General features: G+C 37.5%; 1 protein-coding gene and 1 pseudogene across 1 annotated transcript in view; both read left to right on the plus strand.

The window, feature by feature from the left end:
- PCDH11X (protocadherin 11 X-linked) overlaps positions 1-22926 on the plus strand; it is a 210073-nt gene extending 187147 nt beyond the window's left edge. The window contains exon 6 of the mRNA XM_055337301.1: positions 22786-22926. Within this exon, the coding sequence (XP_055193276.1) occupies positions 22786-22881 (96 nt within the window). The 3' untranslated portion in view covers positions 22882-22926. The remainder of the gene's footprint in view (positions 1-22785) is intronic.
- On the plus strand, positions 13873-15203 carry LOC129517456 (heterogeneous nuclear ribonucleoprotein A1-like; annotated as a pseudogene).
- Positions 22927-27478: the final 4552 nt, after the last annotated feature.

Consider the following 27478-nt stretch of genomic DNA (forward strand, 5'->3'; position numbering starts at 1 on the left):
GGCCACAGCAACTTCTTGCAAGATACATGGAAGCAAGGGAAACAAAAGCAAAAATAAACTATTGAGACTTTATCAAGATAAGAAGCTTCTGCACAGCAAAAGATATAGTCAGCAAAACTAAAAGACACCCTACAGATTGGGAGATGATATTTGCAAATGACGTATCAGATAAAGGGCTAGTATCCAAGATCTATAAAACTTATTAAACTCAACAGCAAAAACAACCAATCCAATCACAAAATGGAAAAAAGACATGAACAGAAATTTCACCAAAGAAGACATAGGCATGGCCAACAAGGACATGAGAAAATGCTTCACATCACTTGCCATCAGGGAAATACAAATCAAAGCCACAATGAGATACCACCTCACACCAGTGAGAATGGGGAAAATTAACAAGACAGGAAACAAAAAATGTTGGAAAGGATGTGGAGAAAGGGGAACCCTATTGCACTTTTGGTCAGAATGTGCACTAGTACAGCCACTCTGGAAAACTGTGTGGAGGTTCCTCAAAGAGTTAAGAATAGAGCTACCCTATGACCCAGCATTTGCACTGCTGGGGGTTTACTCCAAAGATACAGATGCAGTCAAAAACCGAGATACCTGCACCCCAATGTCCACAATATCCAAACTGTGGAAGGAGCTTCGGTGTCCATTGAAAATGAATGGATAAAGAAGATGTGGTATATATATAAATATTACTCAGCCATTAGAAATGATGAAGACCCACCATTTGCTTTGACATGGATGGAACTGGAGGGTATTATGCTGAGTGCAGTAGGTCAATCCAAGATGGACAAACATTATATGGTTTCACTCATACAGGGAATATAATAAATAGTGAAAGGGAATAAAGAGGAAAGGAGAGAAAATCAGTGGGAAAAATCAGAGAGGGTGACAGAACATGAGAGACTCCTAACTCTGGGAAATGAACAAGGGCAGTGGAAGGGAAGTTGGGTGGACAGATGGGTGACTGGGTGATGGGCATTGAGTGTGCACTATCGGGATGAGCACTGGGTGTTATACTATATGTTGGCAAATCTAACTCCAATAAAAAATATACAAAAAAAAGAAAATGAATCAGTAATATAAAAACTCCCAACAAACAAAAGTCCAGTGCCTTACAGATGTAGAGGCAAATTCTACCAAACATTTAAGGAAGAGTTAAAACCCATTCTTCTCAAAATATTCCAAAAAATCGAAGAGGAAGAAAAATTTCCAAATTTATTCTGTGGGACCAGTATCACTCTAATACAAAAATGATAAAGACACTAGATAAAAAGAAATACAGGGCAATATATCACATGAATATAGATGCAAAAGTCCATAACATAATATTAACAAAACAAATACAACAATACATTAAAAATTTTTGAGGGGAACCAGGAAAGTGGTGGCAGAGTAGGCAAAGCCTATTTTTGCCTCATCCCTCAAACTCAACTAGATAACTGTCAAATTATCCTGAATACCCCAGAAATTTACCTGAAGTCTGACAGAATAAATTCCACAAATAAAAGGAGAGAAGAAGTCACACTGAAGAGGGTAGGTAGTACAAAGACATGGTTTAGGAGAGAAACAGATCAAGGCTGCTGTAGAGAGAAGGGAGCCCTGCTTGCAGAGAAAGACAAATTAAAGAAAGAGAAAGAGAGAGAGAGAGAGAGAGAGAGAGAGAGAGAGAGAGAGAAAGAGAGAGAAAGAGAAAGAGAAAGAGAAAGAAAGAGAAGAAAGAGAAAGAGAGAGAGCAGCACGCAGGGGAATGCAGAAGAACATCTTCCAAGAGCCATTGGTTCTGAAAATGAGAGGGATGCATTTCTGAGTTCATGCAATCCAGGGCTTAACACCTGGAGTGAGTGAGTGAGTTATTTATTTATATAATTTATTTATAACTATATTTATTGATTTTTTCTTTATTATTATTTTTTTTAAAGTAAGCTCTATACCCAACATGGGGCTTGAACTCAGAAACTGGAGATCAAGAGTCACTTGCTCCACTGAGCCAGCCAGGTATTCTGAAGACTGTAGTTTTTTACAGGTCAGTGGACTTGCTGAGATACATCCCAGGGGGCATTGTGCTGCTCCTGGAGAAAAGGCAGGCAAAGAACCTGGGGGAAGATAGCGTGTAAACAGCAATCTGAAATAGTGCCTTAGGCACAGAGTGGAGACAGTATTTGCTCTTTTAGGAGCATGACCCTAAGAGGCAGTATTCACAGAATGTCTCCCTGGGAACAAAGAAGCTGGATGGCATCATTTTTCCCTTTCCCACCCTTCCATTGGTCCACCTGCAGTAGACAGCACAGTGCCAACCAACACTGGCTGCTGAACTTGTTTACACTAAGCCCCTCACCCCTGCACTCACTTGGAATTGTCCTTCTCAGTCAAGCTTACCTCTGTCCCAGTGTAGCAGGCCCCTTACCCAGACCAGCACAAACCACCAAACACAGCCCTTCTTCTACCCAGAGTGTTTTGCAAGACTTCAGCTCGGGTGCAGGGGTGACAGTTCTTATTTCACAAGCAGACCAGAGCACACCTAGCTAAAACTTGCTTGAGATCTTTTATGGTTCCAGGTTTAAGATCACTATTTTATGGTTATGGTTTAGGATCACTTGTTCTAGTTCTGTGAACAACAGTATTGTTATTTTCATAGGAATTGCACTGTCTCTTTAGGTTCCTTTGAACCATATTGACATTTTGAAAATATTAATTCTTCCAATCCATGAACATGGTGTAACTTTCCTTTTTATTTTATTTTTTAAGATTTCATTATTTATTCATGAGAGACACAGAGAGAGATAGAGACATAGGCAGAGGGAGAAGCAGGCTTCCCCTGCAGGGAGCCTGATGCAGTACTCAATCCCAGGACCCCAGGATCATGACCTGAGCCAAAGGCAGCTGCTCAACAAATGAGCCACTCAGGTGCTCCTGGTATATCTTTCCATTTGTTTGTGTCATTTTTAATTTCTTTCATCAATGTTTTGTACTTCAGAGCACAGGTCTTTCACTTCCTTTTTTTTATTTTTTTGTTCTTTGTTCACTTCCTTGATTAAAATTATTCCTAGTTATTTTATTCCTTTTAATGCAATTGTAAATTGGATTGTTTTCTTAATTTTTCTTTCTGCCACTTCATTATTAGTCTATAGAAACACAAGAGAATTCTGTATATTAATTTTATATCTTGCAACTTTAGTGAAGATAAGATAGAAACCATCTTTGTAACCCCAGTATATTTCTCAGTTCCTTTCTAGTCTTTGGTTTATTCCCTTTCAGTTATTGAAATACTTGGCTCTTCAATCTCTTTCTGCATGCAACTTCCCTTTTTCCTCTAAAAATATAGAAGTACCATTTGTCAAAGAGAATAAATATGAAATAAAAAGTCCCCTCCTTTTAAGTAGGCTATCCTCTTTAGATGTTGCTGTAATTCACTTCTAAATTGAGGGAGTTATCTCCTTGTATTGACTACATTTTCTCCCTATACATTTCTTGCCACAATCTATTATCTGTATCTGCCAACTAAACTAGAACCCTTTTGTCATTTGTCCAAGATCTTCTGCCTACCACCTCCAGAAGTTTCTGTAACATTTGACATTTTAACCACTGCTCCTCTTAGTCTTTCTGGAAGACTTTGTTCCACAAAGCTTTTTGTGATCTCTTCATCTATTTCTACACATAAGCATGTTGATACCAGGATTGTGAATTCGTGTTAGTCAAGTGCATATTTCTTCTGTATCTCCTCAATTCCTAGCAGAATATCATATATCATCTTTTATAAATGCTTAGTATATTTTTCTTATTTTTAATTTCCAAAATTTTTTTAAAGATTATTTATTTATTCATTCATAGAGACACAGAGAGAGAATGAGAGGCAGAGACACAGGCAGAGGGAGAAGCAGGCTCTATGCAGAGAGCCCGACGTGGGAGTCGATCCAGGGTCTCCAGGATCACGCCCTGAGCTGCAGGCGGCGCTAAACCGCTGCGCCACCAGGGCTGCCCTTAATTTCCAAATTTTGATAACAGTTTAACAGAACTGAATTAATCTAAAGGAAACCGATTTCTAATTTTCCAGAATAAAATGTTAAATATTATACCGAATTAATAGCATATAAGTATTGTACAGGCATTTTAAGATATTTTATTTAAGATCATCTGGCTTCATGTGAAGCAGAAATATCTGTCATGAATGGTGAAACTCTCCTTAGTCTTAATTCAGTCAGTTGTAATTCTGTTTTATTGATGTGTCTTGAAGTATTCTGGGAAAAGTAATGCTGACAGGTAACTTCTATTTAAAACTCTGGGGGTACCTGGGTGGCTCAGTGGTTGAGCATCTGCCTTTGACTCAGGTCAAGATCCTAGGGTCCTGGGATTGTGTCCCACATCAGTCTTCCCGCAGGGAGCTTGCTTCCTCCTCTGCCTATGTTTCTGCCTCTCTCTCTGTTTCTCTCATGAATGAATGAATACAATCTTTTAAAAAATGAAACTCTGATGTTCTGAATATTTTTTCAAGGAGTTTTGTAAGGTCTTTATTGACTGAACTGTCTAATTCCAACTTCTTATTTCTTTTTTTTTTTTTTTTTTTTAATTTCTTTTTTTTTTTTTTTTACTATTTTATTTTATTTTACTTATTTATTTTTTTTATAAATTAATTTTTATTGGTGTTCAATTTACCAACATACAGAATAACACCCAGTGCTCATCCCGTCAAGTGTCCCCCTCCGTGCCCGTCACCCATTCACCCCCACCCCCCGCCCTTCTCCCCTTCCACCACCCCTAGTTCATTTCCCAGAGTTAGGAGTCTTTATGTTCTGTGTCCCTTTCTGATATCTCCCACACATTTCTTCTCCCTTCCCTTATATTCCCCCTCACTATTATTCATATTCCCCAAATGAGTGAGAACATACACTGTTTGTCCTTCTCCGATTGACTTACTTCACTCAGCATAATACCCTCCAGTTCCATCCACGTTGAAGCAAATGGTGGGTATTTGTTGTTTCTAATGGCTGAGTAATATTCCATTGTATACATAAACCACATCTTCTTTATCCATTCATCTTTCGATGGACACCGAGGCTCCTTCCACAGTTTGGCTATTGTGGACATGGCTGCTAGAAACATCGGGGTGCAGGTGCCCCGGCGTTTCATTGCATCTGAATCTTCGGGGTAAATCCCTAACAGTGCAATTGCTGGGTCGTAGGGCAGGTCTATTTTTAACTCTTTGAGGAACCTCCACACAGTTTTCCAGAGTGGCTGCACCAGTTCACATTCCCACCAACAGTGTAAGAGGGTTCCCTTTTCTCCACATCCTCTCCAACATTTGTTGTTTCCTGCCTTATTAATTTTCCCCATTCTCACTGGTGTGAGGTGGTATCTCATTGTGGTTTTGATTTGTATTTCCCTGATGGCAAGTGATGCAGAGCATTTTCTCATGTGCATGTTGGCCATGTCTATGTCTTCCTCTGTGAGATTTCTCTTCATGTCTTTTGCCCATTTCATGATTGGATTGTTTGTTTCTTTGGTGTTGAGTTTAATAAGTTCTTTATAGATTTTGGAAACTAGCCCTTTATCTGATATGTTATTTGCAAATATCTTCTCCCATTCTGTAGGTTGTCTTTGAGTTTTGTTGACTGTATCCTTTGCTGTGCAAAAGCTTCTTATCTTGATGAAGTCCCAATAGTTCATTTTTGCTTTTGTTTCTTTTGTTTTCGTGGATGTATCTTGCAAGAAGTTACTGTGGCCAAGTTCAAAAAGGGTGTTGCCTGTGTTCTCCTCTAGGATTTTGATGGAGTCTTGTCTCACGTTTAAATCTTTCATCCATTTTGAGTTTATCTTTGTGTATGGTGCAAGAGAGTGGTCTAGTTTCATTCTTCTGCATGTGGATGTCCAGTTTTCCCAGCACCATTTATTGAAGAGACTGTCTTTCTTCCAGTGGATCGTCTTTCCTCCTTTGTCGAATATTAGTTGACCATAAAGTTCAGGGTCCATTTCTGGATTCTCTATTCTGTTCCATTGGTCTATGTGTCTGTTTTTGTGCCAGTACCACACTGTCTTGATGACCACAGCTTTGTAGTACAACCTGAAATCTGGCATTGTGATGCCCCCAGCTATGGTTTTCTTTTTTAAAATTCCCCTGGCTATTCGGGGTCTTTTCTGATTCCACACAAATCTTAAAATAATTTGTTCTAACTCTCTGAAGAAAGTCCATGGTATTTTGATAGGGATTGCATTGAACGTGTAAATTGCCCTGGGTAGCATTGACATTTTCACAATATTAATTCTGCCAATCCATGAGCATGGAATATTTTTCCATCTCTTTGTGTCTTCCTCAATTTCTTTCAGAAGTGTTCTATAGTTTTTAGGGTATAGATCCTTTACCTCTTTGGTTAGGTTTATTCCTAGGTATCTTATGCTTTTGGGTGCAATTGTAAATGGGATTGACTCCTTAATTTCTCTTTCTTCAGTCTCATTGTTAGTGTATAGGAATGCCATTGATTTCTGGGCATTGATTTTGTATCCTGCCACGCTACCAAATTGCTGTATGAGTTCTAGCAATCTTGGGGTGGAGGCTTTTGGGTTTTCTATGTAGAGTATCATGTCATCGGCGAAGAGGGAGAGTTTGACTTCTTCTTTGCCAATTTGAATGCCTTTAATGTCTTTTTGTTGTCTGATTGCTGAGGCTAGGACTTCCAATACTGTGTTGAATAGCAGTGGTGACAGTGGACATCCCTGTCTGGTTCCTGATCTTAGGGGAAAGGCTCCCAGTGCTTCCCCATTGAGAATGATATTTGCTGTGGGCTTTTCGTAGATGGCTTTTAAGATATCGAGGAAAGTTCCCTCTATCCCTACACTCTGAAGAGTTTTGATCAGGAATGGATGCTGTATTTTGTCAAATGCTTTCTCTGCATCTAATGAGAGGATCATATGGTTCTTGGTTTTTCTCTTGCTGATATGATGAATCACATTGATTGTTTTACGAGTGTTGAACCAGCCTTGCATCCCGGGGATAAATCCTACTTGGTCATGGTGAATAATTTTCTTAATGTGTTGTTGGATCCTATTGGCTAGTATCTTGTTGAGAATTTTTGCATCCATGTTCATCAGGGATATTGGTCTGTAATTCTCCTTTTTGGTGGGGTCTTTGTCTGGTTTTGGAATTAAGGTGATGCTGGCCTCATAGAATGAATTTGGAAGTACTCCATCTCTTTCTATCTTTCCAAACAGCTTTAGTAGAATAGGTATGATTTCTTCTTTAAACGTTTGATAGAATTCCCCTGGGAAGCCATCTGGCCCTGGACTCTTGTGTCTTGGGAGGTTTTTGATGACTTCTTCAATTTCCTCCCTGGTTATTGGCCTGTTCAGGTTTTCTATTTCTTCCTGCTCCAGTTTTGGTAGTTTGTGGCTTTCCAGGAATGCGTCCATTTCTTCTAGATTGCCTAATTTATTGGCGTAGAGCTGTTCATAATATGTTTTTAAAATCGTTTGTATTTCCTTGGTGTTGGTAGTGATCTCTCCTTTCTCATTCATGATTTTATTAATTTGAGTCTTCTCTCTCTTCTTTTTAATAAGGTTGGCTAATGGTTTATCTATCTTATTAATTCTTTCAAAGAACCAACTCCTGGTTCTGTTGATCTGTTCCACAGTTCTTCTGGTCTCAATTTCATTGAGTTCTGCTCGAATTTTAAGTAACTCTCTTCTTCTGCTGGGTGTAGGATCTATTTGCTGTTTTTTCTCTAGCTCCTTTATGTGTAAGGTTAGCTTTTGTATTTGAGTTCTTTCCAGTTTTTGAACGGCTGCTTGTATTGCGATGTATTTCCCCCTTAGAACTCTTTTGCTGCATCCCAAAGATTTTGAATGGTTGTATCTTCATTCTCATTAGTTTCCATGAATCTTTTTAATTCTTCCTTAATTTCCTGGTTGACCCTTTCATCTTTTGGCAGGATGGTCCTTAACCTCCACCTGTTTGAGGTCCTTCCAAACTTCTTGTTGTGATTTAGTTCTAATTTCAAGGCGTTATGGTCTGGGAATATGCAAGGGACGATCCCAATCTTTTGGTATCGGTTCAGACCCGATTTGTGACCCAGTATGTGGTCTATTCTGGAGAAAGTTCCATGTGCACTTGAGAAGAATGTGTATTCAGTTGAGTTTGGATGTAAAGTTCTGTAGATATCTGTGAAATCCATCTGGTCCAGTGTATCATTTAAAGCTCTCATTTCTTTGGAGATGTTGTGCTTATAAGACCTATCGAGGGTAGAAAGAGCTAGATTGAAGTCACCAAGTATAAGTGTATTATTATCTAAGTATTTCTTCACTTTGGTTAATAATTGGTTTAAGTATTTGGCAGCTCCCACATTCGGGGCATATATATTGAGGATTGTTAAGTCCTCTTGTTGGATAGATCCTTTAAGTTTGAGATATGTTTCTCTTCATCTCTCACTCACAAACAACTTCTTACCGGCTTGAAAACAATAGATTTGGAGGGATTACAAAGGGAAAGACACAGAAAATATCACTTGGGATATGAAGCTTTATACCTTTTCTTCCAGTATCCCCAACTATGTAATGCAAATATCTCAATACACACGATCAGAATATTGAATGTCTTAATATTTTTACACAATTGAATGTCTATTTAAAGAATATTTAAAGCCCCAAATCTTCTCTTTGCCTCAGATCAGTGGATTTCTACCATGTCTATTTTTATGCCAGCTGAAGTCTGGGATTTCAATTTCAGGAGAGGTCTCCAAACTGGGTAGGGTATCAGGCACATATCTTTACCCTAACTCTAAACCTAGCTTTACCCTTAACCCATAAAACCTAGCCTGTAACCGTAACCCTAACACTAACCCTAAACATAACCTTCTGGAGAGGTCTTTGAAATGCAGGATACCACACACATACTCTCAGCCTCAGCCTCCTCCTAACACCAATTTTAATCGTAAATGTTTTAATTGATGCCTCAAAGAGATTTTATTAAACTCAGGATTTTGTTAGTTTATTATTTTTAATTTGAAGTATAGTAATCTCTGAAGAAGAAATATAAAAATAGAATTGCTTTGTAAAATAATTTCATAGTCAATAAATATTTATCTTCTTCCTCACATTATAGAAATTCAACAAGTAATTTCTGCTGTCTGCATCTGTTCTTTGGAGTTATTCTGCAACTCATAAAAATAAATTCATTCATTATTTTTCCCACAATAAGTGGGCACAGTAGATGTGGTATTGAGAGTTAATTAATCATTCCTGAGCATATGTCAGAATAACATCAAAGGTTCCATATCTATGTTTTTTCCTCATAAAATGACTAACTTATCATGTGTGAATAACATGTCAAAAATCCCTAAAATATGAAACTCAAGAACAAAATACACAGAACCCCTTCTTCAAAACAAAATAATATTTGAAAAACAAATATTAATGAGCTTCTTCCATGTATGTTAAAAACTACCAGTGCTTTATTGGCACTGAATCTATCAACTGATATGACAGATTCAAGATTAAGTTCTTTTTTTTTAAGATTTTATTTATTCATGAGAAACACACAGAGAGAGGCAGGGACATAGGCAGAGGGAGAAGCAGGCTCCCTGCAATGAGCCTGATGTAGGACTTGATCCCAGGACCCAAGTTTCATGACCTGAGCCAAAGGCAGTGTCTCAAACACTGAGCAACCCAGGCATCTCCAAGATTAAGTTCTTATACCTTCTATTGACATTTTGAAGCAGGCCATTTTTGTTGTGAGAGAGGAAAAGAAAAGGTCATAGATATCTTATCAGTCATATTCTTATATAAGACAGAAATGTCTGTTTAATGTCAGTGAACAACTCAGGTAGGGATTCATGGGTTATCTGTTGGAGCAAAGCATCTCTATCTTATTTTACATGTAAAGGTTTATTACCCTTTAAAATTTGCAATAATAAAATAGTTTATTAGATGGATTCTCCATAAAAGATACATTATGTAGCTTTCCAATCCTCCTCCTCCTCCCATAATGTCAATATGATCTTCAAAGATCCAAGAAGCAATAGTTTATCTGACTGTCTTCTGAAAAACTAAAACTTTGAATTAAAAATTTTATGACTTACACATAGAATTATATGTTAAAGTGAAAACATAAGCATATATGGTAGACTACAATCAACATTTAATAATAAATGCTTATGTATCTTGACTTCTTACAAAACAAGAATAATGATCCAAAAAAATTCTATGGGATTTACTTATTTGATGTTCAAAAATTCATTTTAGTCAAGGGGCCCTTAGTAGTCCACCCTTATGGTGGCAGTCATAGATATTTAGTTATTATATGCATAGATAATGGTTTTAATTCACTGCTGTTTCCGTTTTTAAGATGTCTGTTTCTATATGTATTCAAACCATAGAGAAGATGATCTAGAGCATATTTTCCCCTGTAAAATGTTTTTATAGCATCCATTAAGATATTATTCTTCCTAATTGGATTCGTGCTAGTTTTATGTTAATGAGGGATAAAAAGGAATGTTTTATTAAATCACTTGGAAAGTATTAACTTGAAATATCTACTTCTAATACATGTCTTTTGTGCTAAAATATTTTTTATCTTTAGATATTTTAAAAATTCTCTTTTACATTTTTAATATAAGTATATATTGAATTACAGCCAAACTGCGTTATAAAAGATATATATATATATATATATATATATATATATATATATATTTTAGTTATTTGGATATGTGACTATATGTGTGTGTGTGTGCTCAAGCTCAGCCATCAACCCTTTTACTGCTAGTGATAAATGTCAAATTAATCAATGATCATATAAATCACTTATTCATAGACAAGTAATCCATTCAGTAATTTAATTGTAGAACATTAGATGTCATTATACATTCACATAGTTTGACTTAATGAAATGTTTCATGTTAAACATGACATTAATAGTTAATAAATAGTTAATAATAAAGAAGAGGTTCTTTTTCCCCTTCAGATGCCTTTATAGTCTTCTAATGCAATAAAAATTTTGATAGAGTGAAAATAAAATGGTATAGAAAAAATAAAGAGCATTTGAAATCAGTCTGAAATATGAGAGGCATCTTGTTAGAAATGGATTCCCTATGTACATCTGTATTAAGGAAAGCAGCTGACCCTCAGGAACACTCTTAAACCATTTACACTTAGGTTTTATACCCAGGTCTATAATACCTGGTTTGTGTCACAATATATTTTCTATTGCTTGCAACTGAGGATGCTGGACTTCTAGATATCATGGGATCAAATCCACATCCTCCTTTATGAATTCATAGATCCTTATTTATTTTATAATCAGCTTTTGTGCAATGTGTATATTCTTATATAAGTAAAGTCCTTTATAATTTATGTTCATTATCTATATTGTAGTAGACGTGTAGCAGTTTTCACGTAAATACTTGAATCTTTAATCTATTTGCAAATCCAGGATTATATTTTTTCTTATTTTCTTCAAGAGACATCATTTTGGGGCTTAATGCTATCCTTGAAGCCAAATATTATATTAGGTTGTAGTCATAGAGATCGCATGAAACAGAAAAAGACATTATACATCTGAGCAAGAGAGAGATTTAAAAAGAGAACAATGGCTGATGTTAGTCAGAACCATGAGCTTTCTTGTTAGGGTAATTTATAGCATCCATTATCTTCCACCACATTCTTATATTTGTTCATTTGCACAATACTCTTCACCTGGATTTCTCAACTCAAAGAGGTTGTATAAATAATTGGAAAAGTCCTGTCTTTTTACCTCTGACAACCTCTGCTGGCAAAGCTGTGGGCTACCAGTGATTCAGCTCTGGCTTGTTCACAAAATCAAAAGGAAACTAAAACAATATACAACACTAAATATGAAATATTTTGAGCCAAGGTTTGTGCTAAACTGGTACATAGCAGAAGTATGATTCTAATTCTGACCTATTTGACTTCACAAATCCAGGAACTCAATCGATATTTTGTATTACTTTTCAGTAACTTTCAAAAATATGAGTTTAGGGATTAAGACTATTCATCTATGAGGTGTTTTAATTCAGAGAAATCAAGTACACCAAATGATAATGGACAAATAAAGTATGAGACACTAATCATAGACAGCATTATTGACTTCTTGACAATACTCAAAATTTCCTGTAGAGTTGCTCTCCTAAAGTGAGTCATTCATTCTGAAAAGATCTCTAAGCATCTGACATATGGGGATTAATGAATGCATAATTGCAGGTCAGTTCATGTGGGTATAGCTGGTAAAATCTCACAGATATAGCTCATAGAATTTTAAATATGGTAACATTTTGCCTAGACTTTTATGGAATGAAGATTAATATATACATTTAGATGACTTTTTAAGATTTTATTGATTTATTCATGAGAGAGAGAGAGAGAGAAAGAGAGAGAGAGGCAGAGACACAGGCAGAGGGAGAAGCAGGCTCCATGCAGGGAATCCAATGCGAGACTTGATCCTGGGTCCCCAGGATCAGGCCCTAGGCCAAAGGCAGCGCTAAACTGCTGAGCCACCCAGGCTGCCTTTTTTTTTTAAGATTTTATTCATTTAGATGATTAAAGCCATTGTGTACTTATGTATTAGTCTTTAGCTAAAATATATAGCCTAAATAATGACAGTTTCTTGTTTGTATATTTAAAATTTTAAATTGTGAAAAAAAGATATAATTCTTGTTGTTTTATATATCTAACAAGTCATGCTTAACTTTGGGGAATATAATAGGAAATCTAAGGCAAATTTTAAAAAATTCCAAACGGTCATTTAAAAAAAAAGTACCTCCTGCTTGAAGTTCATCTATTTACCTAAAAGTAAAAAATTTTGGAATATATTTACATAATACTGATCTTGGATTCTAGACTTGCCCTCTTTAGTCATTTCTCAATAAACCCTCCAAAACCATCTTATAAAGACTAAAGTCAAATTACATCACTCTTCTGCTCACAAACCACCAATTATTTCCCATTCTTCTCCAAGAAAGTTAGAATATTTGATCAGGACCTACAAGGCCCTCTACAATTTGCCCCTCTCTCTTTCCATTTTTTTTTACCTGCTTTTCTACTACTTTCTACTGATCTCTTTCAGGTCCAGCTACACTAAGTCTCTTACTATTCTTAAAATAAGCACACCACAGGACACCTGGGTGGCTCAGTGGTTGAGTGCCTACCTTTGGCTAAGGAAGTGATCCTCGGGTCCTGGGATTGAGTCCCACATTGGGCGCCCTGCAAGGAGTCTGCTTCTCCCTCTGCCTATATCTTTGCCTCTCTTTCTGTGCCTCTCATGAATATATAAATAAAATCTTTAAAAAATAAGCACACCACAATTTCAGGGTTTTTCTTTATTGTATTCACTCTCCCCAGAATGTTATGCACCAGATAAATGCATAGCCATATCTGTGGTAGTTAAATTAATAGAACTCCAAAAATGTCTTTGTCCTAATCTCTGCAACCTGTAAATATGTTATTATTGTACATGGCCAAATGAACTTTGCAGATGTGAATAAGGCAATGAAGCTTAAAATGGGAAATTACCCTGGATTAACTGGGCAAGCTCAATATCATTGCAGGAATTCTTAAAAGCAGAGAGCCTTTTCTTGCTGCCCTCAGGAGATGCAAAGGTGAAAGTTCAGAAATATTGGGTTTGAAGATGGGAAAAGAAGTCATGAGCGAAGGAATTCAGGAAGCCTCTAAGCAAAGGAAAAAAAGAGAGAGAGAGAGAGAGAGATAAACCAAGAAACACTCTTTTTTTTTTTAAATTATAGAGAACAAACTGATGATTATCAGAAGATGGTGTATAGGGGGGATGTGTTAAATAGGTGATGGGGCCTTTCTGCCCCTGGATGCCGCCGAGTAAGCATCATTAAAGTCTCCCCTCCCACTGCCATCATGTCTAAGTCAGAGTCTCCCAAAGAGCCCGAGCAGCTGCGGAATCTCTTAATCGGAAGTTTGAGCTTGCAAACAACTGATGAGAGTCTGAGGAGCCATTTTGAGCAATGGGGATCGCTTAGGGACTGTATGGTAATGAGAGACCCCAACACCAAGCGCTCCAGGGGCTTTGGGTTCTTCACATAGGCCACCGTGGAGGAGGTGGACCCGGCCATGAACGCTCCGCCGCACAAGGTGGACGGAAGAGTCGTGGAACCAAAGAGGGCTGTCTCCCGAGAAGATTCTCAAAGACCCGGTGCCCACTTAACTGTGAAAAAGATTTTTGTTGGTGGCATTAAAGAAGACACAGAAGAACATCATTTAAGAGATTATTTTGAACAGTATGGGAAAATTGAAGTGATTGAGATCATGACTGACCGAGGCAGTGGCAAAAAGAGAGGTTTTGCTTTTGTGACCTTTGATGACCACAACTCTGTAGACAAGACTGTCATTCCAAAATACCATACTGTGAATGGCCACAACTGTGAAGTAAGGAAAGCCCTATCAAAGCAAGAGAAGGCTAGTGCTTCGTCCAGCCAGAGGCCGAAGTGGTTCTGGAAACTTTAGTGGTGGTTGTGGAGGTGGTTTTGGTGGGAATGACAACTTTGGTCGTGGAGGGAACTTTAGTGGTCGAAGTGGCTTCGGTGGCAGTCGAGGTGGTGGTGGATACGGTAGCAGTGGGGATGGCTATAATGGGTTTGGTAATGACGGAAGCAACTTTGGAGGTGGCGGAAGCTATAACGATTTTGGCAATTACAATAATCAATCCTCAAATTTTGGACCCATGAAAGGAGGAAATTTTGGAGGCAGAAGCTCTGGCCCCTATGGTGGTGGAGGCCAATACTTTGCCAAACCACGAAACCAAGGTGGCTATGGCAGTTCCAGCAACAGCAGCAGCTATGGCAGTGGCAGAAGGTTTTAATTACTGCCAGGAAACAAAGCTTAGCAGGAGAGGAGAGCCAGAGAAGTGACAGCGAAGCTACAGGTTACAACAGATTTGTGAACTCAGCCAACCACAGTGGTGGCAGAGCCTACTTGCTACAAAGAAGACATGTTTTAGACAATACTCATGTGTATGGGCAAAAAACTCGAGGACTGTATTTGTGACTAATTGTATAACAGGTTATTTTAGTTTCTGTTCTGTGGAAAGTGTAAAGCATTCCAACAAAGTGTTTTAATGTAGATTTTTTTTGCACCCATGCTGTTGATTGTTAAATGTAATAGTCTGATCATGAAGCTGAATAAATGTGTCTTTTTTTAAATGTGCTGTGTAAAGTTAGTCTACTCTGAAGCCATCCTGGTAAACTACCCCAACGGTGTGAAGTTAGAATTCCTTCAGGGCGATGCCAGGTTCCATTCGAAATTTATTTGCAACCTGCTTGGGCACAGAAGCCATTGTCTCCACAAACCTTGGTGTGGTTGAACTGACAGTTAATGTGTTGTGACCTGGAGTTCACCGTTAAAAGGGTCACCCAAGCAAAGTCCTGGAGTTTATTTGGTTATTATGATTGTTGGCACATCCTATGCAATATATCTAAATTGAATTATGGTATCAGATAAAATTATAGATGGGATTAAAGCTTGTGTATTGTCCATTATCATGTGTAATCAATAAAAGATTTAATATTCTCTTGGAAGAAAAATAAATAGGTGATGGGGATTAAAGAATGTATTTGTTATGATGAGCACTGGGTGTTATATGTAAGTGATAAATCACTAAATTCTACTCCTGAAACCAATATTACACTATAAGTAAATTAAATTTAAATTAAAATTTGGGGAAAAAAGGAAAGAAGAAAAGATAAAATACAAAGCCCATTTAGTTTATCCATACTTATTTAAAAAGACAAAATTTTGAATAAAAATAATAGTATAACACTGTATGTTAACAAACTGGAATTAAAATAAAAACTTTTAAAAAGTAAAAGATGGAAAAGGATTTTCCCACAGAGCTTCCAGAAAGGAACACAGCCTTACTGCTGATACCTTGATTTTAGCCCACTGATCACCCTGTTAAAATTACGACCTATAGAACTATAATGTAATACATTTATGTTGTTTTAAGGCATTTTTTTGGTGGTCATTTTTTTACAGCAGCCATGGGAAATGGATATATTATCTTTAGCTCTTTCCAGTCTTTATTCAAAAATATCACACATTTTCACTAAGATCTATCCTATAGATCCTATTTTAAATTTTTATTTCCTGATGTTCCTTACATGGTTCTCCTCTCTAGTTTTTCTTTTTTTAAGATTTTATTTATTTATTCATGAAAGACACAGAGAGATAGGCAAAGACATAGGCAGAGTGAGAAGCAGGCTCCCAGTGGGGAGTCCAATTCAGGACTGTATCCCAGGACACCAGGATCACACCTTGAGCTAAAGGCAGACACTCAACCACTGAGCCACCCAGACATCCCTCTAGTTTTTCCATAGAACATGCCACTATCTATTGTATATCTACATCTATTTTGATACCTATATTGATATGAAGTTATATGTTCATGTTCATTATTTGTCTTCCTCCACCAGAATATTATTTCTATCAGATCAGGAATACTTGCTCTATTTTTTTTAAGATTTTGTTTATTTATTCATGAGAGACAGAGAGAGAGATAGAGAGAGGCAGAGACACAGATGGAGGGAGAAGTAGGCTCCATGCAGGGAGCCCAAGGCGGGACTCGATCCTGGGACTCCAGGATCACTCCATGGGCCAAAGGCAGGCGCTAAACCTCTGAGCCACCCAGCATTTCCTGTTTTGTTTTGCTTTTAACTGATGTCTCCTCACTATATACAAAAGTTTCTAACACACAGATGTTGAATAAATATTTATTGAATGTATATGAATTATTTTTAAAAGAATTTTAGTTGATTAATTGTATAAAGAAATCTGAAAATTGACTCAAAAATAGATTATATAGCAATTGGAATCATGACCTATCTTGCTTGACAAATATAATTTATGTCTATATAATGATTTTATTAATGTTTAAAAACATTTGATAGTTTTTCTAAATTCATAAAAAATTGTACTTATACGTTTCTTTAGATCTACATTTATAACCTAAATACAAATGAAGCAGAATAGCTTATAAGTATGTGCATAAAAATTGTAGACCTGTGAACATTTATTTTGTTGTTAGTTATTTTTATGCTATTATACTCCAAAAGATATACATTCTACTCATATTTTCATTATTCTCTTTTGCCATGAAATGTTTGTGTACTGATAGACAATAAAAATTGGTATATTTCACTGCTAGTAACGTTTAAAGTTATATAGACTACTTTGCAATTCAAAGGGGAAAAAGAATTTGCAAAAAGATTTCAAACTTCTGAATAGCCTCTGTTCAGTATGATGGTAACTTACTGTAATCACAGGCCCATTGTTTTTCATTCCTAAGAGACAATAATTCCTAGTCAGATACATCTGTTTTAAGAACGAAAATTTTCTCTATTTTACAAGACTCGCTTTCTTTCAACCATCTTTTCAACTGAATTCTACTCCTGCAAAACTTTTTCATGTTAGCTCACAAATAATTTCAAATTTCCTTGTCTTCAGAAAAAGTTGTCCAAGAATAAAACTCAGATTACGTTCAACTCCAGAATGACCTAATTTAACTTAATGTGAATAATGATACTCAATTTCATTAAAAACAATTTCTTTCACTTTAATCTAAAATGTACATTTAATAGTAACTTCTATTTCTTTTGCTATCTTTAAAATTCTACTTGAGTAATTTCCAAGATCTATAACTGCTATACACAATTTCATCTTAGGTGTTATCAGTGTTATTTATAGTGTAATACAACTATATTTTTTACATAGAAAGACTAGCTCCTGTTGTCTCTCTCTCTCTCTCTCTCTCTCTTTTTTTTTTTTTTTTTTGCTCCTGTTGTCTCTTGATTAGACCATCAGGAAGTCCTTCTATATCAGTGCTCTTGGTAAATGATTCACATTTTTAAAAAGTTTTCATTTTAATTTTCCAATATGCTTAACATACAGCGTAATATTAGTTTCAAATGTACAATATAGTGATTCAACAATTCCATACATCACCCATTGCACATCATGACAAGCACCCTCCTTTTTTTTGAAATTTTTATTTATTTATGATAGAGAGAGAGAGAGAGAGAGAGAGAGAGAGAGAGAGAGAGAGGCAGAGACACAGGCAGAGGGAGAAGCAGGCTCCATGCACCGGGAGCCCAAAGTGGGATTCGATCCCGGGTCTCCAGGATCGCGCCCTGGGCCAAAGAAAGGCGCTAAACCGCTGCGCCACCTAGGCACCCTCCTTTATACCCATTGCTTATCTTACCCATCCCCTACCCACCTCCCCTCTGGTAACCATCACATTTTTCTCTATAGTTAAGAGTCTATTTCTTGATCTCTCTTTCTCTCTCTTTCCTTTGCTCATTTGTTTTGTTTTGTTAAATTCTGTATATGAATGAGATCATATGGTATTTTTCTTTCTCTGACTGACTTATTTTGCTTAGTATTATACATTCTAGCTCCACCTACATCATTGCAAATGGCAAGATTTCATTCTTGTTTGTGGATGAATAATATTCCATTGTGTATGAATACCAAATCTTCTTTATCAATTCTTCAGTTGATGGATGCATGAGCTGTTTCCATTATATGGCTCTTGTAGATTATATATTATAATGCCCTGATAATAAACATCAGGGTGCATGTATCCCTTTAAATTGTTTTTTTTTCTTTTTGTATTTTTGGTGTACATACCCAGTAGTGCAATTACTGGATCATAGTGTACTTCTATTTTTAACTTTCTGAGGAACCTCCATATAGTTTTATAGAGTGACTGCACCAGTTTGTATTACCACCAACAGTGCAAGAGGGTTCCTTTTTCTACACATCCTCACCAACACTTGTTTCTTGTGTTTTTGATTTCAGCCATTCTGACAAATGTGAGGTGATATCTCACCATAGTTTGATTTGCATTTACCTGATGAGGAGTGATGTTGACCATTTTTTCATGTATCTTCTGGCCATCTAAATGTCTTTTTTGATAAAATATCTATTCATGTCTTCTGTCCAGTTTTTAATTGGATTATTTGTTTTTTGGGGGGTGTTGAGTTGTAATTTTTTTGTATACTTTGGACAGTAACCCTTTATTGAATGTGTCATTTGCAAGTATCACCCTCCATTCAGTGGGTTGTCTTTTAGTTTTGTTATTTCTTTGGATGTTCAGAAACTTTTTATTCTGATATAGTCCCGATAGTTTATTTCTACTTTTGTTTCTCTTGTCTCAGTAGACTAATCTAGAAAATTGTTGCTACAACTGATGTCAGAGAAGTTACTTCCTGTACTCTCTTCTAGGATATTTATGGCTTCAGGACTCACATTTAGGTTTTTAATCCAATTTTAATTTTTTTGTATGGTGAAATAAAGTTGGCCAGTTTCATTCTTTTTTATATAGCTGTCTGGTTTTCCCAAAAATATTTGTTCAAGGAACTTTTTCCCATTGAATATTCTTTCCTGCTTTGTTAAAGATTAATTGACCATATAATTGTGCGTTTATTCTTGGGTTTCCTATTCTGTTCCATTGAGAAATGATTCAACTTTTATTCTCCAGAAGAAACCCTAGGAGATAATTTAGCAAGCAAAGCAAAAGTTGTAGCATTTTTTTCTGCTTTGTTGATTCACTAAGAATTTATTTACTTTATTCACAGACTGGCCTTGCTTTGCCAGCAAAGAAGCTACAATTTTTTAAAAGATTTTATTTATTTATTCATGAGAGACAGAGAGAGAGAGAGAGAGGCAGAGACTTATGCAGAAGGAAAAGCAGGCTTCATGCAAGGGGCCTGATGTGGGACTCAATCCCAGGACTCCAGGATCACACGCTGGGCTGAAGGCAGGTGCTCAACTGCTGAGCCACCCAGGTATCCCAAGAAGCTACAATTTATATTGCTTTATAAAAAAAAGATCCATTAGCAACATTAAAAAGGTTCATGTCTTAGGGATGCCTGAGTGGCTCAATTGGTTAAGCATCTGCCTTCAGCTCAGGTCATTATCCTGGGGTCCTGGAATTGAGCCCCACATTGGACTCCCTGCTCAATGAGGAGTCTGCTTCTCCCTCTCCCTTTGCTCCTCCACTCCCCTACTTGTGCACACACACACACTCTCTCAAAATAAATAATAGATAAAATATTTTTAAAACATTCATGTCTCTAAAAACATGATATGTAATTACCTAATAATTATTTAGAGAATATGAATAATTTTAAAAATTAGCTCTAATATGCCTGGTTCTATATTATGTGTATTCCACCAAGTTAACTATCCCAGGCTTGCAATTATTAAGTGATTCATTCTTCAAAGATTTTTCCCTATAGCTGCAGTATAATTTAGGCCAAAATCACCTTGTAATAATAAAATAAAAATCAATGTACCCACTTCTTGATAGTGTAAACAGCAAATGTGGCAAGAATATAATAGGATAGTGAAAGTAAAAAGCAATCTTGTTTTGGGGGGCTGCCTTTTATAAATTAGGTAATTACATCTGTTTTGTTTTTTTGTATTGCCATTTTGGTAATGTTTTCATAATTACTGAGGAAGAAAAAAAAAGTAGCTTAAGCAATATATCTTTCAACCCTAAGAGAATAAACGTAGCCAAACTATTAAAGAATGTGGCCAAGGGTATCTTAAAAGGGAATTTCTGTGATCTTTAGAGTGGGGAAGTCGCCTTTGCCAGTTCCCCTAATTATCTACTTAAAGTGAATTCCATCGATATAGCTATTATTCAAAGATGGTCTACATAAAGATGCCCACTCCAGATGATTTAGGGACCACAATGGAGATTGCCACTGTGAGAGACAACAGAAAATGCTTCCCTTTGCATGAAAGTGTGAAAATGCAGTAAGTACTGAGTGCCAAAAGTAGGTGACTCAGGATGGAGCAGAGTTTGAAAAACTCATTTTGATTCTCAGTGAAGAATACTCATTTTTTTTTACTGAATTAATCACCAAAAGCATCATTTGTTAGATTTTTCTAAAAACAGAAAATGTAAGCCATTAATTAGAATTCCTAGTGTTTCCTTCATTCTAAAAATGCAGTCTAATGTAATTACCAAAATTGAAAATCAGGAAGAACTGAAAAAAAGCTTATTGATGTCTTAGCTTTTCCTTTGTCATTAACTCTTACAACTGAGGATGTAATTCTTTATCTAAGCTACCGAATTTGGGGAAAAAAATCTCATATTTCTCATGTTTCTGTTACCGGTGTTACCTGTACTAATCTCATGAACTATAGATATCTTTTAATTTTATTTTGTAGCTTTTCAGTCTTCTGCTTGTTTTTTAGTACTTAAGAGAATTAAAGATTTGAAAGCTAATTTTCAGGAATGTATTATAATTTTTTACTTTTTTTTTTGTATTTATTTTTACCTAAGTAAAGAGTTTTGGTCACAGGCAGCTAACTTTAAAATTAAATCAAAAGGTCTGTGGGCAGCCCCAGTGGCGCAGGGGTTTAGCGCCGCCTGCAGCCCAGGGCGTGATCCTGGAGACCCTGGATCGAGTCCCACGTCGGGCTCTCTGCATGGAGCCTGCTTCTCCCTCTGCCGGTGTCTCTGCCTCTCTCTCTGTGTCTCTATGAATAAATAAATAAAATCTTTAAAAAAAAATCAAAAGGTCTGGAGGATAGGGGGAGATTTGGGGGGCGTGTAGAAAGTATAGAATGGACAAGAATTTGTGATGTAATGTGAGGCTAAGAAAAAGAATATATAAGGGCTATAAAACAAGAAATATAGGGTGAGGACTGAGGCAAGGGCAATATGAATTCTTTTTTTGAATATGTTGATTTTGAAATGTCTATGAAGAGTCAGTTGGAGATCTTTAGGATGTAGTTGAAAAAAATAGCTGTAAATCTCAGATGAGACATTTGACTTGGCTAAATATTTGAAAATTATTGGATAGAGATGATAACTGAAGTTGTGCAGTGGAAAAGGATACCAGAGGCTCAGTATACATATTCATTCATTTATTTAGCAAATAAGTTTAAGTGCCTATTATATGCCACACAAAAAAATGATGAGACGGAAATAATTCATTTTATTAAAAACAAAAAAAATAATGAAACTGTGGACTCATTTAAAGTAGAATCTATCTTTTTTGTCACTGCCAGATACTTTTATTTATTTTTTATTTTATTTTTATTTTTAAAAAGATTTTATTTATTTATTCATGAGAGACACAGAGAGATAGAGAGGCAGAGACACAGGCAGGGGGATAAGCAGGTTCCATGCAGGGAGCCTGACATGGGACTCAATTCCAGATCCCCAGGATCAGGCCCTGGGCTGAAGGCAGCGCTAAGCTGCTGAGCCACCTGGGCTGTCCTGCCAGATACTTTTAGATCCTAGATTTATACTTTTCAGGCTTTTATGAAAAAATATTTCTGTTAAATTATATATATATATAATATACATATATTATATATATATATAATTTAATATATATATATTTGTCTGCTGAACACTAACACCAGAATTTAATTATTTGGATATTTCTTTGTTTCTCCATAATAATTCATGATTTATACTATGAATTCAAGAAACTCCGTATTCTTCCTAGATCTAAAGTTGTCAATGACAATCTAGGGACTGACAGACATGAAAAAATCTTTTATCTAGTACACTCGCAGATAAGAGGCAAAAGTGTGATCTTGAGCAAACAATAACATTTTATCCCACCTCCACTAGTTCTTCCTTTTTTCTTTTAGCATCTAGAATATGAGATCTACAGGTTCTTATATTTGTTTATTTCAAATTCTAGTCATAAAAACTTCTTATAGGAAGTTTTTATTTCAGTCTGTAGAGTTGTTTTTGTTTGTTTGATTGTTGGTTGGTTGTTTTTTTAGAGAGGGGGAATGCAGAGAGAGCATCCCAAGCAGGCTCCAAGCCCAGCATGGAACCTGACACAGGGTTTGATCCACAACCCTGAGATCCTGACCTGAGCCAAAATCAAGAGTTGGACCCTTAATCGACTAAGCCACCCAGGCACTGCTACTTCATGCTCTATGGTCTTTAAAAGGAGTCTTTTAAAAAGCAAGAACATTTATGGTTTCATCAATTCTCACTAACCTGCAATCTTTCAACCTTATAGTCTGATTCCTATGAAAAGCTACCATCAGAAGGTAATAACTAAAGTATACACTTTCCCTGGAAGTTAATTGTCACATATTGCTCAGTAGTGGTGCTTCATGCCTGGAGCAGGGATAGCTATTTTCTCATTTAATTTCATTTGTATTATTTGATACTAACTGCCCTTGTTAGAAAAAATATATATATATTTCTATATATTGATATCTATCTATCTATCTATCTATCTATCATCTATCTATTTATCTACCTATCTATCTATATACGCTTGGGTGGTGCAGTGATTTAGCACCTGCCTTCAGCCCACGGCATGATCCTGGAGTCCCGGGATCAAGTCCCACATCGGGCTCCCTGCATGGAGCCTGCTTCTCCTTCTGCTTGTTTCTGCCTCTCTCTCTCTCTCTCTCTCTCTCTCCCTCTCTCTCTCTCTCTCTCATGAATAAATAAATAAAATATTTTAAAAAAGAAAAAATATATTCAATTGATTAGTTTGGGAATGAAGGATGATAAACATACATTGTGTGTGTGTGTGTGTGTGTGTGTGTGTGTGTAGATTATCTTGACGTTTTGGGTTGTTCAGAAGGGATTGGGTATTGATTACAAATTTTGTTGTGATTACAACAAAAATAAAGTCAAATTTGGTATTTCATTATTTAAGCTTGTTGATCATCAAAAAAAATAATACTGCGAGAACAAATTATAATTAAAATTCTAGAGGGGGAGGAGCTAAGATGGCAAAGTAGTATGAGGATCCTAAGCTTGCCTCATCTCTTGAACACAGCTAAATAAATACCAAATAATTCTGAATACCCAAGAAATTGATCTGAGAACTGACAGAAAGAAACAAACAACTGCCCAACTTGAAGGAGAGAGAAGGCCACATTGTGGAAGATAAGATGTACAGAGACATGATTTGGAAGAGAAATGGATCTTGTGTGCTATGGAAGAGCGGGAGCCCTGGTAATTGAGGGAAGCAAGAGAGAAAGATTTCCTTTTAACAGAAAATCACATGAGGAAAACAATTCCCTAAAGCCACTGACTGAGCTGATTTTCTGAGTTTTTACAGCCAGCAGGGCTCAAAGACTGTTTTAGAGTTCCATGGCATGGTTGGTATAGAACCATGAGGGCACTGCAGTGATCCTGTAGAGAAGGCGAGAAAGTAACCCTGGAGTAGAGAGTGCCATTGAGGATAGCCTGAGATTCATGGGAGAGATAGTTCCCCCTTCTTGGAGCACATCTGAGAGAGGTGGCATTGCCTCCCCAGGGATGAAGGAGCTGACTGGAGTAATCTCCCTACCCTAACCCTCAGCATAAACTAAATTCAGTAAATAGCACAGTGCCAACATTGGCTGCCTAAACACTTACACCAAGCCCTGTCCCCCTGAGCTCTGCTGCTACTGCTTTTTGTGGGAAAATGTACATGAGAACCAGTACAGAGGGCCCCTCCCTGACAAGCACCAAGTCTACTGACCACAGAGTTCTGCAAAGCTTCAGTACTAGTGGAAATACTATCAGGTGTCTTTGAACAAGCAGACCATAGCACACCCAGTTAAAATTCATCTCATTAGCCAAGGTCAAAACACACCTCACAACAGTCAAGGAGAGATTCTGCAGAGGACTGACTATAGAGCAGCCATAACACAGTATCAGAATGCACACAACATACATTAGAGACACTTCCTGAAAAACCAGGGTCTGGACATTATACTATTTCTTCTTCAGAAAGCCATTAATTTCAGGAGCAGGAAATATAATAGGCTTTCCAAGTACACAAAAGCAGGCAGAGACTGAGGAAAATGCCAAAATGGAGGGATTCATCCCAAAAGAAAGAACAGGAAAGGGTCATGGCCAGGGAACAATTTAGAACAGACATAAATAATATGCCTGATCCAGAATTTAAAACAACAATCATAAGGATACTAGCTGGGCTTCATAAAAGCATAGAAGACACTAGAGAGTTCCTTACTACTTTAGAGATAGGAGACCTAAAAACTAGTGAGGCTAAAATGAAAAAAAAAATGCAGTAACTGAGATTTGAAACTGGCTGGATTTAATGACTATAAGGGTGGAAGGAAGAGAAGAATGAATAAGTGACATAGAAGATAGAATGATGGAAAATAATGAAGCTGATCAAAAGATAAGAAGAAAGATTTCTCCTCATTAAATTAAACTTACAGAACCCAGTAGATTCATAAAATGTAATAACATCCATACCATAGGAGTTCCAGAAGAAGAGAGAAGAGAAAAGGGGGAAGAAAGTTTATTTGAGCTGAAAACTTTCCTAATTTGGGAAAGCTGAAAAATTCCCTAATTTTGGGAAGGAAAAAGGTATCCAAATCTAAGTGTCACAGAGAACTTCATAAAAATCAACAAAATTCAGCCAACACCAAAACATATAGTTAAATTTAAAAAATAGGGATCCCTGGGTGGCGCAGCGGTTTGGCGCCTGCCTTTGGCCCAGGGCGCGATCCTGGAGACCCTGGATCGAATCCCACGTCGGGCTCCCGATGCATGGAGCCTGCTTCTCCCTCTGCCTGTGTCTCTGCCTCTCTCTCTCTCTCTCTCTCTCTCTCTCTCTCTCTCTATCATAAAAAATTAAAAAATATAGAGAGATAAAGAAGAATCCTAAAATCAGCAAGACAAAAGAAGTCCCTAACTTACAAGGGAAGACAAATAAGGTTAGTAGCAGATCTCTTCACAATATCTTGTCAGGCAAGGAGAAAGTGACATGATATATTCAACATACTGAACTGAAAAAATATGCAGCCAAGAATACTCTGTCCAACAAGGTATAATTCAGAAAAGAGGAGAGATAAAGAGTTTCCAAGACAAAAAAAACCTAAAGGAGTTCCTGACCACTAAACAACTCTGTAAGAAATATTGAAGGGAATTCTTCAACTGGAAAAGAAAGGAAAAAAGGGACAAAGACTAGAACTCCAGAAATAGCAGCCATATAATAATGGCACTGAATCCATATCTATCAATTATTATAGTGAATGTAAATAGACTAAATGAGCCAATCAAAAGCCATAGGATTTCAGAAGGGATAAAAACAAAAACAAATAAGATTTCTCTACATGCTGCCTACAGGAGAATCATTTTAGACCTAATGACACTTGCAGATTGAGAGTAAGGGGGTGGAGAATCAACCATGCAAATGGACATCAAAAGAAAATAACAATAATTATATCAAACAAACTAGATTTTAAAAAAAAAAGACTGGAGGAGGGGCAAGATGGCGGAAGAGTAGGATCCCCAAATCACCTGTCCCCACCAAATTACCTAGATAACCTTCAAATCATCCTGAAAATCTACGAATTCAGCCTGAGGTTTAAAGAGAGAACAGCTGGAATGCTACAGTGAGAAGAGTTCGCGCTTCTATCAAGGTAGGAAGACGGGGAAAAAGAAATAAAGAAACAAAAGGCCTCGGAGGGGGAGGGGCACCGCGAGGAGCCGGGCTGAGGCCGGGGCGAGTGTCCCCAGGACAGGAGAGCCCCGTCCCGGAGGAGCAGGAGCTGCACCAACCTTCCCGGCGGAAAGGGGCTCGCAGGGAGGTGGAGCAGGACCCAGGAGGGCGGGGATGCCCTCAGGCTCCCTGGGACACTAACAGACACCTGCGAGCCCAGGAGAGGGCGCCGAGCTCCCTAAGGGCTGCAGTGAGCACGGCGGGGCCCGGGAGCAGCTCGGAGGGGCTCGGGCGGCGGCTCCGCGGAGGGGGCTGCGGGGCAGGAGCGCGAATCCACCAGCGCAGGCCCCGGAGCACAGGGCGCCGGGACACAGCCCAGGATCCGGCCTCCCACCGGGACAGGCAGAGGACAGGAGGGCCCAGGACAGCAAGGACGCTCCTGCCCCAAGCTGAGCAGATCAACGGCCCCGCCCCGGAGCCTCCAGGCCCTGCAGACAGAGAGCCCTGTAGTTACTGTGGGAGCTGAATCCAGGTTTCCAAAGCTGCCATAGCCACTGAGGCTGTTCCTCCTGGGGCCTCACGGGGTAAACAACCCCCACTGAGCCCTGCACCAGGCAGGGGCAGAGCAGCTCCCCCAAGTGCTAACACCTGAAAATCAGCAGAGCAGGCCCCTCCCCCAGAAGACCAGCTAGATGGACCAGTTCCAGGGGAAGTCAAGGGACTTAAATTCTACAGAATCAGAAGATACTCCCCCGTGTTTTTTTTTTTTCTTTTTGATTTCTGATTGCTTCCCCCACCACCTTTTTTTTGCACCTTTATTTCTTTTTCTTTCTCTTTTTCTTCTCTTTTTCCTTTTTTTCTTCTTTATCTTTTTTTCTTTTTCTCTTTTCTTTCCTTCATTCTCTCTCTTTTTCTCCTTTTCCCAATACAACTTGTTTTTGGCCACTCTGCACTGAGCAAAATGACTAGAAGGAAAACCTCACCTCAAAAGAAAGAATCAGAAACAGTCCTCTCTCCCACAGAGTTACAAAATCTGGATTACAATT

The sequence above is a fragment of the Nyctereutes procyonoides genome, unplaced genomic scaffold (genome assembly GCF_905146905.1).
Source record: "Nyctereutes procyonoides isolate TBG_1078 unplaced genomic scaffold, NYPRO_anot_genome, whole genome shotgun sequence".
In the NCBI taxonomy this organism is placed as follows: Eukaryota; Metazoa; Chordata; class Mammalia; order Carnivora; family Canidae; genus Nyctereutes; species Nyctereutes procyonoides.